Below are 18,906 nucleotides of genomic sequence, written 5' to 3'. Positions count from 1 at the left end.
TGTGGGCTTAATCAAAGAAGTATGGAGTGGATAGGTCTGTAGGAGACACAGCTGTTTCTGAGAGAATGATTCAGAGACAGCATTCCTTAATTAGGAAGAAGGTAAGTATGTGGTTTTCCTTTTGCTTGTTTTTTTTAAAAATCCCAGTTGATGTTTTAGGATTTGGGGCCCAGTTGTGTGTGCGTGCGTGCGTGTGTATTGTGTAACAACCCACCTAGAACACATCTGGGCTTCCATATGGAATGAAACAATGCTGCCTACAGTCTTGTGGCATCCCTTTTTCCTGGAATGTCCACTGAAGCCCAATCAGGGCAGCCAGGAGACAGCGGCCGGCTCACCCCGATGCCGGCCGGTGGAGACGGGCCCTGCAGCCTGCTCCCTGGAGGGCCGGCCCGCTCTCTCCCTGCAGTGCCCTCTGGTGTTCAGAGGGAGCCACAGCTGCTTCCTCCGTGTCTGGAGAAATTCACCTTTAGAATCCAGCCTCAGATGGAGGTTTCCAAATACTCAAAAGTCCATGGTCCCATTTGGCCTGTGTATTCTTCTTCCTTTCCTCCAAAATTCTGGTATCTCCCAGGGGAGTGCAGCCACCTCCTGTCTCTTGAGATCCCTTAGATTCCCTCTCCCTCTATGCATCTCTCAAGCCTTGCTGAAGCCGGCCTCTGCTGATCCCGTTTTAGCTCAGCGTCCTCCGCTAGTCTTACTACGTCTTCTGCCATGGAAGGTCTCTGGGACATCTCCTGGGGGCGGGGGTAGCTGTGGTGAATTAAGGCTGGGTAGATCGGCTTGAACTGCGCACATCGGGCTGAAGTGTCAGCATTGTCCGAAATGTGAGTCTTCTGTTGCCTCCCAGGGGAGACAATGCTTGTACCTAAAGGGAGAGCAGCAGAAGGAGGTTTGCGCTGATGCGTGGTCGAGATGAGGCTTGACAGCTGACCACTCGAGGAAAGCACGAGGAAGAGGGGTCACCCTGCCGTGGAACCCTGGAGAGGCGTCCCGGAGGAGGGCCACCCTGAGTGGACCTGGAGCAATGAACGGGTTGAATGTCGAATAGACCTTCCAGGGAAGGGCAGGGTGAATGCATGACCGGGAGCCAGAAGCCAGGGTTAGAAAAGGGAAACACAAGGAGGTGGATGGGAGGGCTGCAAGCAGTCGATGAAATACATGGAGAGGGGCCATGGAGGGTGTGCAAGGCAGTTTTAGGCGGACAACTGTGTGAGGAAAAGCAGGACTAACTGGCTGCTCAGACCTAAACAAGCGAACTCGGGGGCTGGCTGGGAACTTGCTCAGCAGGAGGAGGAAGAGGCTGCTCCTGAGAAGGATGTTTCCTGCAACGATCCAGTGTTCTGGGGAAAACCCAGAAGGCAGCTCTGCCCTCTCCGTGAACGAAGGCATGTGGAACACATACTGTAGCCAGCAGCAGCCAGGAAATCCAGCAGTGCCCAAACAAGTGCTGTTCATCGTGTGCAGCTGTGGTCTGGTCCTGCAGGGCAGCAGACATGCTGGAGAGTGGGCATTTCCTCTATGCGCTCTCCTCGCCTCCCTTGCCTCTTCCAAGCCCCTGCCACACCCTTAACACCATTGCCCCCTTCTGCTTATTTTCTGCCTCCTTTCCCTTTTCTTCCAAATCTTTCTTCTCCCGTAACTGCCCTCCACCTTTGCTTTTCTTGGCCTCACTTTGCCCTCTGCCTCCTGCTGTGTGGATTTTGCCCCCTCGACTGCTCTGTCCTCACTTGCTTTTCCTCCTGCCTGCTTCTGAAGACATGTCAAGTTCATGGTTTGATTTATGAGAACAAATAGTTTAAATTAATCTCCAAGCAAGCTTACCGACTCCTAACCTTGATCTTGGGACAGGTCATCTGTCTGGGTGCTCCAAATTGACTTGGTGATTCATAATAGAAAACCCTCAGGACCCCATTGAATGGATCTGTGAATGGTGATCACTAAATGGGGCCAAATGAGAAAAAGAATGACAACAGAGTTGGCTTCTCACAAAACTAAATTGATTCTTTAAAAAATTCTGGGATTATGTGATTATGTTCTGTTTTTTGGGGGGTACGAAGATGGAAAGGGTCAAAAGAACTTTTAATTTTTTTCTTCTAAAGAAAGCAACACTAATAATAATTTTTAGGGAATGATGAGACAGTGGATGGTAGCTTGGTAGCGTTTTGGTTTTATTGATTTATTTATAGACAGAGTCTCTCTCTGCCGCCCAGGCTGGAGTGCAGTGGTGTGATACCGGCTCACTGCAAGCTCCGCCTCCCGGGTTCACGCCGTTCTCCTGCCTCAGCCTCCCGAGTAGCTGGGACTACAGGCGCCCGCCACCTCGCCCGGCTAATTTTTTTTTTTTTTTTTTTTTGTATTTTAGTAGAGACGGGGTTTCACCGTGTTAGCCAGGATGGTCTCAATCTCCTGATCTCGTGATCTGCCCACCTCGGCCTCCCAAAGTGCTGAGATTACAGGCGTGAGCCACTGCGTCTGGCTGCTTTTTGGTTTTTATTTTATTAAAATTGTTTAAAACACTCTTACTTTGCAAAATAAAAAGTTGCCAACCCTGTTTTTCTCCCAGTCCTGCTGTCTCGAAGCTGCTGCTTTGTCCGACGCCAGTATAAATAAGGGGATCTTACCATATGCCACCGTCAAGTCCCTAGCTGCACTGAGCTGTGATTGCACCGCCTGCACTCCAGCCTGGGTGACAGTGCCAGACCTTGTCTCAAAAACTAAACAAAACAAGAAAACAAGTTCCTAGCTGAACTTACCTCCTCTGTGAGTGTAGGGGTGCCGATGAGGGGCCAGATGCTGGGGATACAAGAGAACAGCAGAGACACAATTTGCAACTTCCCATACTTCTCAGGGAGAAGCTTTTTCCAGCATTGTATGGGAGTTCCGGTTACTTCCTCACCAGTGCTTGGTGTTGTCATGCTTTTCCATTTTAGCCATTTGGAAGTGATACCTGCTAGCATTTTTTCGTGACTGCTTCTCTAATTTCAGAATCTTCTAGTAGTTTAAATTTGCATTTCTCGGTCGGCTAATGATGTAGAGCATCTTACATACTTACTGGTTATATCATCTTTTGTGATGTGTTCAAGCTTTTGGCCATTTTAAAATTGGGGTGTTTGCCCTTTAATGATTGATTATGATTTTTTTCTGTATTTTGGATACTAGTCCTTTATAAGGTATCTAATGAAATATTTTTTTTCAGCCGATGGCTCAGCTTTTATTTTTCTTCATTGTGTCTTTTGAAGATCAGGAGTTTAATTTTGATAAAATTCAGTTTATAGATGTTTTTGTTTTATGGTTAGTGCTTTCCATGTCCTGTTTAAGAAATTTTCGTCCATTTTAAGGTCATAAAGATAGTATTTACTATTTATGTTTTATTTTTAGAGATGGAGTCTCGCTCTGTCGCCCCGGGCTTGGAGTGCAGTGGGCCGGATTCTCAGCTCACTGCAACTCCGCCTCCCGGGTTTATGCCATTCTCCTGCCTCAAGCCTTCCCCAAGTAGCTGGGACTACAGGCGCGCCGCCACCTCGCTCGGCTATAGTTCTATATTGACATTTTTTAGTAGAAGAACCGGGGCCTCATCCGACTTAGCCAGCGATGGTCTCGATCTCCTGACTTCGTGCATCCGCCCGTCTCAAGGCACTGCCCAAGATAGAAATGCTGGTCCACACTGCTTTGGGCGCGACAGGCCTATTACAGGCTTGAGCCACGCGCCTGTTTTCTTTTAGAAGCATTATAGTTTAGTTTTATGTTTAGGTCTATGATCCATGAGGAGTTAAATTTTAAATACGGTATAAAGTAGAGGTCTCCTGTATGGCTACCCAGTGGATCCAGCACCATTTATTGAAAAATGATCCTTTCCTTATTGAATTACGTTGGTACCTTTGTAAAAAATGAATTGCTGGCCGGCTGTGGTGGCTCACACCTGTAATCCCAGCACTTTGGGAGGCTGAGAGGCAGGCGGATCACGAGGTCAAGAGATCGAGACCATCGTGGCCAACATAGTGAAACCCCGTCTCTACTAAAAATACAAAAATTAGCTGGGTGTGGTGGCAGGTGCCTGTAATCCCAGCTACTCAGGCTGAGGCAGGAGAATCACTTGAACCAGGTGGGGCAGAAGTTGCAGTGAGCTGCGATCACGCCACTCTACTCCAGCCTGGTAACAGAGTGAGACCTGTCTCAAAAACAAAAAACAAAAACAAAAAAAGAATGAATTGCCTGTGTATGTATGGATCAATGGCTAGGTTCCTTTTTTTCTGATCCTTTAATTTGTCTATCCTTATAGTCAAACTAGTGTCCTGATGACTGTAACTTTATGGTTAGCCTTGAAATTAGATAATTTAAGTTCTTCAACTTTGCTCTTTTTCAAGATTGTTTTGGCTATTTAATGTCTTTTCAATTCCTATATAAATTTAGAGTCATCTTGTTAATCTTTATTAAAAAAAAGTGTTTAAAGTGTGCTGGATTATATTGAACCTATAGGTTAATCAGGAGAGAAAGGATATCGAAACAATGTTGAGTTTTTCAATCTATGAACATAGTATATCTCCTCAATTTTTTAGGTCTTGCTCTCAGTCTGTGCTGCTGTAACACAATACCTGAGATTGGGTAATTTATAAAGAACAGAAATTAATTTTTTCACTGTTCTGGAGGTCCAAGATTAAGGTACCAGCAGATTTGATGTCTGATGATGGCCTGTTCCTCATAGGCAGTGCTTTCTCATGGCATCCACATGTGGCAGAAGGTGGAAAGGCAAAAGGTACTAGGGCATTCCCTTTGACTTTTTTTTTAATAACAGCACAAATTCACTCATGAGAGTGGAGCCCTCATGACTTACTCACTTAGGCCCCATCTCTTAATATCATCTGTTGGGGATTTAAATCCCAACATAGGAATTTTGGAGGGACACACATATTCACATCTTAGCAGTCTTCTTTAATTTTTCTCTGCAATGATTTTTGTGTGTGTGTGTGTGTGTAGGTGCACAAATTTTGTTACACTTATTACCTAGTATTTGGATGATATTGTGAATGGAAGTTTTTAAAAATTTTATATTTTGTTTGTTGCTTTTATAAAATTAGTTTTTATATTTCGATCTTGTATTCTTCAGCCTTGCTAAATTCACTTACTAGTGGTAGTAACGGTGTTTTTTTCTTTCTTTTTTTTTTTGAGGGGGCAGATTCCTAAGGATTTTCTTCATGAACAGTTACGACACCTTCAAATAAAGACAGCTTTTTACTTCTTTTGAAATCTTTATACATTCTCTTTTGTTTTTCTTGCTTATCAAACTGGCTGATATAATCAGCACAATATTGAATAGAACTGATGGGAATGTTTTGTTTCTGAGCTTGGAGGGAGTTAATTCATTAAGTATGATATAGTTGGATGTTCAACAGCAGCAGTGCCCAAGCTTTTTGGCACCAGGGACCAGTTTTGTGGAAGACAGTTTTTCCATGGACCAGGGTTGGGAGAATGGTTTTGGGGTGATTCAAACGCATTATGTTTATTACGCACCTTATTTCTATTATTATTATATTGTAATATATAATGTTATAATTATGTAACTCACCATAAGGTAGAATCAGTGGGAGCCCTGAGCTTGTTTTCCTGCAGCTGGATAGTCCCATCTAGGGGTAATGGGAGACGGTGACAGGTCATCAGGCATTAGATTCCCGTAAGGAGCACACAACCTGTATCCCTTGCATGCGCAGTTCACAGTAGGGTTTGGGCTCCTGTGAGAATCTAATGCTGGCTGCTGATCTGACAGGAGGCGGAGCTCAGTTGGTAATGTGAGTGATGGGAAGTGGCTGTAGATACAGATGAAGCTTTGCTTGTTGGCCCGCTGCTCACCTCCTGCTGTGCAGCCCAGTTCCTAACAGGCCATGGACCGGTCCAGTACTGGGGCCTCCTGTCCTATGGAATATTGAAGAAGTTCTCTTCTATTTTTTTTAGTGCTGAGAGTTTCTACAATGAATGGGTTTTAAATTTTGTCAGAAAGTTTTGCTATATATTTTAAGATGACCATATGGTTTCCCGTTAATTCTGTTAACATGAGGAATTGTATGGATTGATTTCACATGGGGAGCCAACCTTTCATTCTTTTGATAAACCCCCTTTCTTCATGACGTGTTATCCTGTTTCACATCTGCTGCTAGATCCATTTGCTCGTATTTTGTTAAGGATTTTTATGTTTATGTTAAGAGGGATAGGTTTCTAATTTTCTTCTCTTTAATGCTTTTGTTAGATTTTGATGTCAGGGTTATGCTCGATCCAACAAAATATGGTGGTGTTTTCTAAAGAGCTTATGTAAAATTGGTATTATTTCTTCCTAAAATTTTTGGCAGATTTCATCAGTGAAGCTTACGAGGCTTGAAACTTTTCACGTGGAAAAGTTTTATATATAAAATTCAACTTTTAAAATAAAAAGACAGATTTTTTGTTTCTTCTTGAATTAATTTGGTAAATCGGTTTTTCATGGAACTTATCCATGTATTTAAGTTGGTCAAATTTAGTTACACAAAATTGTTTATAACATTTCCGTATTATACTTTTAACATCTGTGGAATGTGCAGTTGTAAACCTTCTATTATTTCTAATACTGATAATTTGTTTCTTTTTATTTTCTTGATTAGCTAGAGATTTTCTTATTTTGACGGCTTTGTCTATTATAATATTATATATTGATATTATATTATCATTAATCTTTCAAAGATCCAACTTTTGCCTTTGTCGTTTTACTTTTATATTTTTATTTTCTATTTTATTGATTTCTGCCCTTATTTTTATTATGTCCTGTCATTTAATGACTGGGTCTAATTTGCTCTTCTTTTACTAGCATCTTAATATGGAAGCTTAGCTCATGATTTTCTAGTGTAAGCATTTAAAATATAAATTTTCCTTCAAGAACTGTTTTTGCTGTACTCCTCAGATTTTGATATATTGTTTTTTATTGTCTCTAGATAAAAATATTTATTTTTTGATCCATGGGTTATTTAAAAGTATTCTATTTAATTTCCAAATAAGGTGGTGTGTTTTTCAATACTTTATTGTTGCTAATTTCAATATAATTTCATTATATTGAATAATCTCTAAGATTTCACAATCTTTACATTTATTTACTTTTTTATCGAGTCAGGCTCTGTTTATCTATGTTTACATTTTTATGGCCCACAATGTGGTCTGTGTTTGTGAATATTCCGTGTGCATTTGAGAATAATGTGTGCTCTGCAGTTTTGGAACGTAATAGTTTATTATTTCCAACTAGGTCATATTGGTTATAGTTTTCCAAATCCTCAGTGTCTTCATTTATCTTTTTCCTACTTGTTTTATCAATTACTGAGAGAACATAAAAATCACTGACTAAGATTATGGATTAGCCTATTTCTCCCTTTAGTTGTATCCATTTTTGCTTCATATATTATGAAGCTTTGTAGATGCATACATATTTAGCGTTCTTATGTCTTGATAAATCTATTCTTTTGTCATTATGAAATAACCTCCTTTATTTTTTAGAGATAGGATCTCACTCTGTCGCCCAGGCTGGAGTGAAGAGGCACAATCATGGCTCACTGCAGCCTTGACCTCCCAGGCTCAGGTGATTCTCCCACCTCAACCTCCCACCTAGCTGGGACTAGAGGTGCGTGCCACCATGTCCAACTAATTTTTTTGTAGAGATGGAATTTTACTGTGTTGCCCAGGCTGGTAATGAATTCCTGGGCTCAAGCAGTCCTCCTACCTCAGCCTCTCAAATGCTGGGATTACAGGTGTGAGGCACCACACCCAGTCACCTCCTTTATTTTTGGTAAAATTCCTCATCTTAAGCTGTCTCTAGTCCTATCTAAGCTTGACAACAACGGACCAAGATAACAAACGAAGAATTACAGTCAGTTATTCACTCATTCAACATATATAGCATCTACTATCATTTATTGAAACAAAGGGATCAAATCAGTGAAAGAAAACAGATAAAAATCCTTTACCTCTTTCCCCTAAGTGAAGAGTAATCTTTTTTGTTTATTTATTGTTTTTGAGACAGGGTCTCACTCTGTCTTCCAGGCTGGAGTGCAGTGGTGTGATCATGGCTCACTGCAGTCTTGACCTCCTGGGCTCAGGTAATCCTCCCATCTCAGCCTCCCAGGTAGCTGAGACTACAGTTGTGCACCACCACGCCTGACTGATTTTTTGTATTTTTTGTAGAGATGGGGTTTTGCCGTGTTTCACAGGCTGGTCACGAACTCCCACGCTCAAGTAATCTTCCCGCTTGGGCTTCTCAAAGTGCTGATATTATAGGAATGAAGCCACCACACTGGCCTTGTTTGGTATTAATACACCTGTATCAACTTTCTTACATTGGCTGATTTGTCTATTATATCTTTCTTTTCAACCTATCTATCTAAATTAAAAGTGCATCTCTTGAAAACAACATACTAATTGAGTTTTGCTTTTTAAAATATAAAGGTGACAATCTCCCTTTAATGTAAGTATTGATACGGTTGGGGTTAAATCTGTTCTTTTGTTATTCATTTTATCTGCTGTCTTGTTACTTGTTCTGTTAATTCTTTTTTGTCTTTTGGTTCAATTGAGGTTTTCCTTTTTTTCTTTTTGTTAGTATTATATCTCCTCTATTGACCTTTTCTTTGTATTTCTTCATATTACTATTTTAGTGGTTGCTCTAGACTTATCACAGTCCACTTTGATTTAATAATACAACATTTCATGTACAATATGCTTTTTCCACAATTTGTACTTTTGTTGTCATATAGTTTACTTCTGTATAAGAAGAGATAAATTCCACAAGGTATCGCTATTATTTTTGCTTTAAACAGTCATTAAAAAGTGAACTGAAAGTGATGTTTTATATTTACCTACATATTTATCATTTTCAGTGCTCTTCCTTCTTATATATCTGAATTTCCATATTATATCATTTTCCTTCAGCCTAAAGAACTTCTTTTAGTGCAGGGCTGGATGACATTTCTCAGATTTCATTTATCTGAAAATGTCTCTATTCTGCCTTCATTTACTGAATATAGAATTCTAGGTTGACAGGTTTGTTTTAAAATTTCATCACTTTAAGTATGTTAAAGAAATATACTTTTGGCTTGTGTTATTTCTGATGACCAGTCAGCCGCCATTTTTATTGTTGTTTTCCTTTTTGCATTTCCCCCCTTCTACTGGATGCTTTAACGGTTTTTCTTTAGTTTTCAGAAGCTTGAGTATATACTTTTGAGTAATTTTCTTCATACCTTTTCTATTTTGGATTCATAGTTTCCTGGATTTGTGGGTTGATTTACTGATCAAATTGAGAAAAAATTCAGTTATTATTTCGTTAATATTTTTTCTGTTCCATTTTGTTTAACTGTCTTTCTGAAACTAATCACACGTACATTCACGTGTTGCTTAACAATGGGGATATGTTCGAAGAAATACATTGTTAGGTGATTTTTGTTGTGCAAAGATTGTAGAGTGCACATATACAAATCTGGATGGTCTAGTCTACTACATAACTAGGTTATATGGTATAACCTGTTACTCCCAGGTGACAAACCTGTATGGCATGTTACTGTGCTAAATACTGTAGGCAACTGTAAAACAATGATTAGCATTTGTATATCTAAACACGTGAATGTAGAAAAGGTACAGTAAAAAATACATAAAGGATAAAAATGACATACCTGTATAGGGCACTTAGCAAGAATGGAGCTTATAGGACTGGAAGTTGCTCTGGGTGAGTCAGAGAGTGAGTGGTGGGTCAGTGCGAAGACCTAGGACATTGCTATAGACTATAAACATTGTACACTTAAGCTACCCTAAATTTACTAAAAAATATTTTTCTTCAATAGTAAATTAACTTTAGCTCACTAAATTTTTTTTTTAATTTTTTTAATTTTTTATTTTTTGAGACGGAGTCTCGCTCTGTCGCCCAGGCTGGAGTGCAGTGGCCGGATCTCAGCTCACTGCAAGCTCTGCCTCCCGGGTTTACGCCATTCTCTCGCCTCAGCCTCCCGAGTAGCTGGGACTACAGGCGCCCGCCACCTCGCCTGGCTAGTTTTTTGTATTTTTAGTAGAGACGGGGTTTCACCGTGTTAGCCAGGATGGTCTCGATCTCTTGACCTCGTGATCCGCCCGTCTCGGCCTCCCAAAGTGCTGGGATTACAGGCTTGAGCCACTGCGCCCGGCCTAGCTCACTAAATTTTAAAAGCTTTTTGATTCTTGTAATAACACTTAGCTTAAAACACAAACACATTGTACAGCCGTACAAAAATATTTTTTCTTTATATCCTTATTCTAAAAGCTTTTTTCTATTTTAAAATTTTAATTTTTTTTTAGCTTTTTTTTTTTTTAATTGAGAGAGGGTATCATTCTGTCGCCCAGGGTCGAGTGTGTAGGCATTATCATAGCTCATTGCAGCTTAAACTCCTGGGATCAACTGATCCTCCTGCCTCAGCCTCCCAAACCAGTGGAACTATAGGCATTTCTTTTTTTTTTTTGAGACGGAGTCTTGCTCTGTGACCCAGGCTGGAGTGCAGTGTCGCGATCTTGGCTCACTGCAAGTTCTGCCTCCCGGGTTCACGCCATTCTCCTGCCTCAGCCTCCCGAGTAGCTCGGACTACAGGTGCCTGCCACCACACTTGGCTCAATTTTTTTGTATTTTCAGTAGAGACGGGGTTTCACCGTGTTAGCCAGGATGGTCTCGATCTCCTGACCTCGTGATCCACCTGCCTCGGCTTCCCAAAGTACTGAGATTACAGACGTGAACCACCACGCCCTGCCGGCATTTTTTAATCTTTAAACTTTTTTGTTAAAAATGAAAACTCAGCACGCACAGTAGTCTAGGCCTACACAGGGCTGGAATAATCAATATCAGTCTTCTACCTCCACATCTTGTTCCACTGGAAAGTCTTCAGGGGAAATAACACTTATGGAGATGTCGTCTTCTGTGATAACAATGCCTTCTTCAGAAATACTCCTGCAGGACGTACCTGAGGCTCTTCCACAGTTAACTTTTTATATTTTCAGTAAATGTAAGGAGTATCTCTAAAGTATTGATGAACCAGTAACATAGTTGTTTATTATTATCAAGTACATAATTGTATGTGCTATACTTTTATATGACTGGAACCACAGTAGGTTTGTTTACACCTGCATCACCACAAACATGTGAGTAATGTGTTGTGCTCTGAAGTCACTAGGTGATAGGAATTTTTCTGTTCCATTGTAATTTTATGGGACCATTGTCATACATGTAGTCTGTTGTTGACTGAAACATTGTTTTTTGGCTCATGACTATATATTATTAAACCATTGGTATTATTCGATTGGTCCCTGGGGCTCCATATATTTATATTTTGCATCTTTATTCCTCTCTGTGCTTCAGTTTGGGTAATTTCTATTGATGTCTTAAAATTCAAGGATCCTTTCTTTTCTTGTGTCCTGTCTGCAGTTAATCCAATCCAGTTAATTTTTTATTTAGAGTATTGTGTTTTCAAGTTCTAAGATTTCCATTTGATTTTTTTCTAAAGTCTCCAGATTGTTCCTAAAATTCCCTTTCTATTTTTCCATTATATCCATCATTTCCTCTAGACTCTTTAGCATATTTATCATAGTTATTTTAAAGTTCCTGCCTGCTAATTGCAATATTGGGGCCATTTCTGTGTCTGTTTATATTGAGTGATAATTCTCTTGGTATATATCAAATTTTTCTATTTCTTTGCATGAAATTTTTTTTTACTATGTATTGGACATTGGTGGAAGATATGTTGAAGAGACTCTTAATTCTTATGTTTATAATAAAGGTTAGGTTTGGTTCTAGAATGTGGTTAGATTATTGGTGGTTCATTTTGAACTATAGAAGTCTTGATTCTTAAACTACATTAGGGAAGGTCTATTTCTGCATTTTTCTTAGCCGTAGGCTGAATATTTTAGTCCTGAGACACAGTGTTTACTCTGAAGGCTTGTCCCTTATGAAGTTCCAGTGGAAACCCAGGTGTTTACCTAGCCCCTCCAACTTGTTAGAATTCAGACTGCAAACTCGCTCCTGTGTGGTGTGTGGCAACTGAAATTTCTGTTCAGGTCTTTGAGCTTTCCAGCTGTTGTTTTGTCTCTGGGCTCCTTGTAGGCTCACCTATAGATGTATAATTAAGGGATCAACCAAACAGTTTAGAGGAGTTTACATTGCAGATTTAGGGGCTGCTTCTTTCTGACTTCCTCTTTTCTGGCATTTTTCCCTTTAGTTTCCAGCTATTCTAGCAGTTCCGAATGCTGTCTGCTGAGTCCTCAGGCAGATACAACTACAGTTTTCTGCTTGAGTTCTGACTGTCCAGTGCCATACAGATGGCTCTCATGGGAAAAGCCATTTAAACATGCTTCTTGTCCATTATGGTTCCTTTTTTCAAGGATCAAATAATCTAGACTTTCTTCTTGATTTTGGTCTTCTTCCAGTGCTTTTGAACAGTTGCTTTAAATATTTCATCAGTTGTTGGTAATCATCACCTGCAGGAGGGTTAGTGCTATAACTCACTATGCTATAGTTAGTGCTATAACTAACACTGTGCTATAACTAGAGCCAGACCTTCATCAAAAGTTTCTAAACTGAGGAGGGAAGGACAAGAGTAGACGTAGGCTTTAAGAAGGTCATTCTGGCAGCTCTGTGGTAACCTGTAGCAGGGGAGCAAGAATGAAGGTAGGAAGACAAAATAAGACTATTACCAGAGTCCCTGGTAGATGATGGTTATTTAGACTCGATGATGAAAGAGGATACTGGTCATGACAAGCAATGGATGAGTTTAAGATACATTTTTGGCAAGATTTGGTGGTAAGCAGGGGATGAGAAAAAAGGGGAAGTCAAGGATAACTCTCAGATTTCCTGTTTGAAAGACTGGGTGATTAACACCATTTACCGAAATAGGGAATACCAGAGAAGGATGAGATTTGGGGCAAAAATCTAATTTCCTTTTGGATGCAAGTCTCCAGATGACAATAACATGTCCAGTAAACAATGGAATTTGTAAGTCTGAAGCTCAGGGAAAAGGTCTCATTTAATAGGTCTGGTTGCTGCAACTTGAGTGAGAAGTACACATGCAGAGGGAAGGAATGCTACCTAGGGGATTGAGAACTGACAAAAGCTAGTTGGATGTTGACTTTCCGAATTCTAGGTGAAACTACTGGATAGGAGAGATGAGAGGCCAGCAAAATAAGCCTACTTATAATTGGGATGTCTTAGGGAGGTTAACTGTGGCTGCTTTTTCCTCCTCTGGATACAGGGTTACAAGGAAGAAAATAACACAGGAGAATGTTGTGGGAGATGTTTGCCTACAGCTTGCACCATTCGGCTAAGAGGAGGACAGATCATGACACTGAAGGTAGGAGCAAGCTGAACGCAGCGGCTCCCTCACATATCACTATCTTGCTTCCCTTTTTGGAAATTTTTCTTCAAGAAAGAGGGACTAAGTTTGGTTCAGTATTGGCTTCTTTTTCTACTTCTTTCTGATTATATAAAGAAAAGATAGATGACTTATCGCAGACACAGAATTTTCTCTTTTTTTAAGTTATTTTGTTGCTCTTCTTGACAGGAGTGTACTTGGTGTATGGCCTCACGGTTTGGAGTTGGTTGATCTTTTTTTTTTTTTCTTTTTTGAGTGGAGTCTGGCTCTGTTGCCAGGCTGGAGTGCAATGTCACGATCTTGGTTCACTGCAACCTCCGCCTCCTGGGTTCAAGCGATTTCCCTGTCTCAGCCTCCCGAGTTGCTGGGACTACAGGCTCCTGCCACCACACCCGGCTAATTTTTTTTTGTATTTTTAGTATAGACGGGGTTTCACCGTGTTAGCCAGGATGGTCTTGATCTCCTGACCTCATGATCTGCCTGCCTTAGCCTCCCAAAGTGCTGGAATTACAGGCGTGAGCCATTGTGCCCAGCCTAATTTTTGTATTTTTATTAGACGTGGGATTTCACTATGTTGGCCAGGATGGTCTCAATCTCTTGACCTCGTGATCTGCCCACCTTGGCCTCCCAAAGTGCTGGGATTACAGGTGTGAGCCACCGTGCCCAGCCTGGAGGTGGTTGATCTTTAAGATTTTCTCTAGCCTTGGAAGTCTCTAAGACTGGACAGGCCATCAGGGTGAAACAAACTCTGACCTATGAAGTCCGGACTAGCTGGTGGGGCTGGGAAGGAGTGCCCTTGGTTCAACTCTAGTTCAGTTATCAACTAGCCACTTTGCTGTTGCTATATCCCAATCCTTCAAGCATTTAACTGGTTGGAAGAGTCTACATAGCAGCCCTGTTCATAGGATACAAGCTGTAAAACTGGGACTCCACTTCTGGTCTGTGTTCTGGGTATCGGGGCTTTATTATACATTTTCTTGTTCTTGCTTCATGGTTCTCCAGATTGTTTCATCAACTCCATGGAGTCAAGCTCATGGTTTGAAGTGGCTTTGTGAACCAAACACTATCTCTGACTTGACCCACTCCTCCTCTCTCCTTCCAGCGTGATGAGACGCTCCAGGATGGCTGTGATACTCACTTCTGCAAGGTCAATGAGAGAGGAGAGTACTTCTGGGAGAAGAGGGTCACAGGCTGCCCGCCCTTTGATGAACACAAGTGTCTGGCTGAGGGAGTGAGTACTCATCCTGCTCTCTTTACTGTCTCAATCTCTAAGAACAAGATCCTTCTGAAGAGCATGCGTCCCAGCTCTGGCGTAATATCCCAATGTCTGAGGCAGATCTCTGGCCTCGTTGAAGAATCAGTGAGATTATGAAATCAGAGCCTATGGAGAGAGAAAATTCTCTGCAAATAGGATGTTTTAAAAAAACATTTTCCTTGAGGGAGGCTGAGTGTGTGATTCTTGAATAGGAAGATGTGAGATCAAACTGATTCTTAGTCTCCCTGGTAATGAAGATCCTGATGACTCATTTGGAAGAGAATTCAGAATAATCAAAATTGTTTCAGCCTGGTCAGGTAGGGTGGTCAAGCTGCTCACATTTATGATAGGAAAGCATAGTTTACATCTGGACACTTAAGTGCAGGGCTGTGAGTTCAGAGCTAAAAATTGGCCCGGAGTGACCTGAAAACTGTCTACTCTGTACTGTTTGTGCCTAACCTGCAACTTTGCTGTTTTCTTAGGGTAAAATTATGAAAATTCCGGGCACCTGCTGTGACACATGTGAGTACATTACTAATATCTTGTCCCTTGAAACCCATCAGAGCAGCCTAGGGGCTCTTTGCAGCTTGCTCCTTGAAACCCATTAGCAAGCCCAATGACTGTTGTTTGGAGTAAGCTTTATTTCAGAAAGATATTTCTTTTTTTTTTTTTTTGAGACGGAGTCTTGCTCTGTCACCCAGGCTGGAGTGCAGTGGCCGGATCTCAGCTCACTGCAAGCTCCGCCTCCCGGGTTCACGCCATTCTCCTGCCTCAGCCTCCCGAGTAGCTGGGACTACAGGTGCCTGCCACCACGCCCGGCTAGGTTTTTTGTATTTTTTAGTAGAGACCGGGTTTCACCGTGTTAGCCAGGATGGTCTCGATCTCCTGACCTCGTGATCCACCCGCCTCAGCCTCCCAAAGTGCTGGGATTACAGGCGTGAGCCACCGCGCCCGGCCAGAAAGATATTTCTTGACCACTGGTCAGTCATTATGTTCAGTCTTGCAGGGAGCAGCCTCCCCTCCTTGGATGTCATCAGACTGCCCTCTTGAACTCCCTTTTAGATGCCCATGGAGCAATCTCTTTCCCCCTTTCCTGCAAACTCCCTCCTGTCTCCAGCTTCTTACATGCCTTTCCCCTCATAGGATCTTTGATTGCTCATAGTCCTATCCTGGAACAATATGTTCCCTTTCCAACCAAAGCTTCTTAAAGACAGGCACCTTGGATCTCTGATCTTGACAGAGTAGACTCTCAACACATGTCTGTTCATGAGTGTGCTAAAGCTATCTTTAAGATAAAGATATCTTAGCTATCTCAAAGAGAAGGCTAAGCCACCAGCTGATTAACAACAGCCCGCATGTGCCGTGGGTGCTGTTCTGTTTATCACCTTCACTCTGAGTCCTCTTGACCTTGTAGTTACGTCATACTGATTGGTTCTCATCACTCACAGCAGCGGCTTTGGAGATGAGACACAAATCTGCACATCAGGCAGTGTTCTTCCCATACATGCTTGTGTTTATGAGCACAAATAACTTTCAGGATCCCAGTGCTAATGCCATATTTTCTGAATATAGAATTACTTGCCTGGACTAAATGTTTTTTGTTTTAGGTTCACAGGTGCATGCTTGTTTACACGTAGAGAAAGGAAGAGTGAAAACATGAATACCTTCAGTATTCAGTCATTCATTCTTTTCTTGATGGCTTACTGTGACAGACCCTGCAATTGCTGTAACCAAATCTCAGATTGAGGAAACACGCTGAAAGCATGTCTTTCTATGATTCCCATTTGCGTGGTTTAAGAATGTGAAGTCAGGGAACCATCAGAGAAGAAGAATTATCTCTAGGCACACTGCACATGGAATTTGGTTAAGAGATTGTTACCTACAAAACCACCACAAAGGGTCTTTGTTGGTCAACACATTCAAGAGCCTTCGAGATTTTAATGAGGACAATATAAGCCAGGCTCAGATTTAAATCCATAGCAACCTAATATAGTATGTTGGCCTAAATGTGGTTTTTAAATTCATCCTCAATGTAATTGGCAGGCTTTCCCAGTACAATGAAGTTATCTGGGAATTAGGAGGCAGACTAACATGTAGTTAGGGTTGGTTTCGATTTGGAGCCATCTAAGGAGAGAAAACTCCCAGTATTCAGATTGGAATGGCGAGCTGGCATTACATTTTTGAATTCCCAGTGGGCCAAGTAGAGCTTCAGATCTGAATGCCACTAACCCCTGTGTGAAAGGAAGCCCATGTCAGCAACCTGGAGTCAGCAGTACCCAAAGAGAGGCCTTCACAAAGGTGCCTAGGGATCTTCTCGGTCCCCAGAGAGGCAGGGTGTATACCCTTATATCACCATGACATTGCCTTTCCTCTTACCCCAAGGCAGGAATGAATAGATGGTAATTATACTTATTGATGACTTCATTGCCCATTAGCTTCTGAATATAGTTATAAGCACAAGAGGGTTGCTTCAGCCATTTGGTTTTCAGAGTCTACAATGATAATAAAGGCAAGTCTTATTCATTTTACATCACCATAGCACAGTGAATTTAGGCTCTTTCTGCAATTAAAATTGTGCCATTAAGTGAGTTAAGTCCAGCAGTAACTATATCTCTGCATATTTCAGGCCAGGAACAGCTGAGGTGAACCAGGATAACTGAATTCCCTCCTTGTGGCTGGCTTTGGTTATTTGGTTACTGTGAAAGGGACCTATTTCCAGCCCATTGAGGGCACTGGGGCTGAAGAGTGTTCTCTAGAACCCCAGCCAGTCCTCAAGTTTCACCTCTCACCTGTCCTGTAGGTGAGGAGCCGGAGTGCAATGACATCACTGCCAGGCTGCAGTATGTCAAAGTGGGAAGCTGTAAGTCCGAAGTAGAGGTGGATATCCACTACTGCCAGGTAAGGGCTCTGCTTCAATACGGCCTGGGTGGGGAGGGCTGAGCCTCTGTGGATACCTATCCTTAGTTACATTCTGGAAGGATCTGGAAAATTCACAGGGAAGAGAAGGAAAACCGGAAGCATTTTTTTTTGTAAATGTTTTATTGAAGTAACTGGGAATTTCTGACTCCAGGAGAAAAACAAAAACGGAGGAAAGACAACAAATCCCTTACAGAAAATGGAGAGTTACTTGTGCAAGGTGGAGACCACAATTCTTAAAGATCAATCAAACATATATAAAAATGTCCTGCATAAAACATGCATAATCAGGCATAAAACATTTTATGCATTAACGTGCATAAAAATTGCAGCTAGATGGATGTGGGTATGATATTACCATAGAGGAGAGGACATGTCAGACCTATGATCTTCCTTTACAAATTGCCTAGCTGTCCTGGGTGCTTCTGGGTGAGATGAGATCTGCCTCACTTGGAGGGGTCAGGGAGAAAGCAAGCTGCCCCAGAGCCCTGCCTAGGCCAGGACTTCTCACCATTGTGAAGCTCCCGTCTTCCTCTGCTTTCTTGCAGGGCAAATGTGCCAGCAAAGCCATGTACTCCATTGACATCAACGATGTGCAGGACCAGTGCTCCTGCTGTTCTCCAACACGGACGGAGCCCATGCAGGTGCCCCTGCACTGCACCAATGGCTCTGTTGTGTACCACGAGGTTCTCAATGCCATGCAGTGCGAATGTTCCCCCAGGAAGTGCAGCAAGTGAGGCTGCTGCAGCTGCATGGGTGCCTGCTGCTGCCTGCCTTGGCCTGACAGGCCAGAGTGCTGCCAGTCCTCTGCATGTTCTGCTCTTGTGCCTTTCTGGGCCCACAATAAAGGCTGAGCTCTTAGCTTGCAGAAGGCTGCTGGTGCACTGTGTTTTAGGGCTGAGATGGCAACGGTGGGCAGGGGCTGAGTTCTGAGACTGGTTCTGAGGAAGGAAGCACAGGCCATATCTGCAAGCCTCAGTGTCAGTGCGAGATACTGCCAACCTCTGGGGAAAAGTGATGTCTTTGCCTTCAGGGGTGGGAAAGGCATAGTGTGGGATAGGCCTTTTCCTAAACGTAGCATGAAGTGAAAGGGATTTTCCCAGGAACACTGGGTTCTCCCGTCTCTGCATGGAGGGACTTCTGAACATAGCAGAGGGGTGGGTCCTGGAGCCAGGCTCCTGCTGAGATGGATAACTATTGTTGTCACGTGGCTGGTAGTGTGGAGAAGGTATCTGACCAGGTGTGCAAGGATTTCTCTTAGTCCATGGCTCACAGAGCTCCTGTGTACCCATAGTGGCCCCTTTGAGGAGGAGAGGTGCTGAGGACTGACGGGGTCCTGGCAGTAGTGTGGTCCCC

At 42.2% G+C, this 18,906-nt stretch overlaps 1 protein-coding gene across 1 annotated transcript in view; it reads left to right on the top strand.

Annotated features, from left to right (window-relative positions):
* Window positions 1-18,418, top strand: part of VWF (von Willebrand factor) — a 178,977-nt gene extending 160,559 nt beyond the window's left edge. Inside the window, exons 48-52 of the mRNA XM_017883319.1 lie at window positions 13,260-13,358; window positions 14,482-14,610; window positions 15,117-15,156; window positions 17,435-17,532; window positions 18,099-18,418. Of these exons, the coding sequence (XP_017738808.1) occupies window positions 13,260-13,358; window positions 14,482-14,610; window positions 15,117-15,156; window positions 17,435-17,532; window positions 18,099-18,287 (555 nt within the window). The 3' untranslated portion in view covers window positions 18,288-18,418. The remainder of the gene's footprint in view (window positions 1-13,259; window positions 13,359-14,481; window positions 14,611-15,116; window positions 15,157-17,434; window positions 17,533-18,098) is intronic.
* The last annotated feature ends 488 nt before the right edge of the window (window positions 18,419-18,906 follow it).

Source organism: Rhinopithecus bieti, unplaced genomic scaffold (genome assembly GCF_001698545.2).
Source record: "Rhinopithecus bieti isolate Rb0 unplaced genomic scaffold, ASM169854v2 scaffold_13342, whole genome shotgun sequence".
Lineage (NCBI taxonomy): Eukaryota > Metazoa > Chordata > Mammalia > Primates > Cercopithecidae > Rhinopithecus > Rhinopithecus bieti.
Note: the sequence above shows the minus strand (reverse complement) of the source record. Positions and strands in the feature narration are given on the sequence as shown.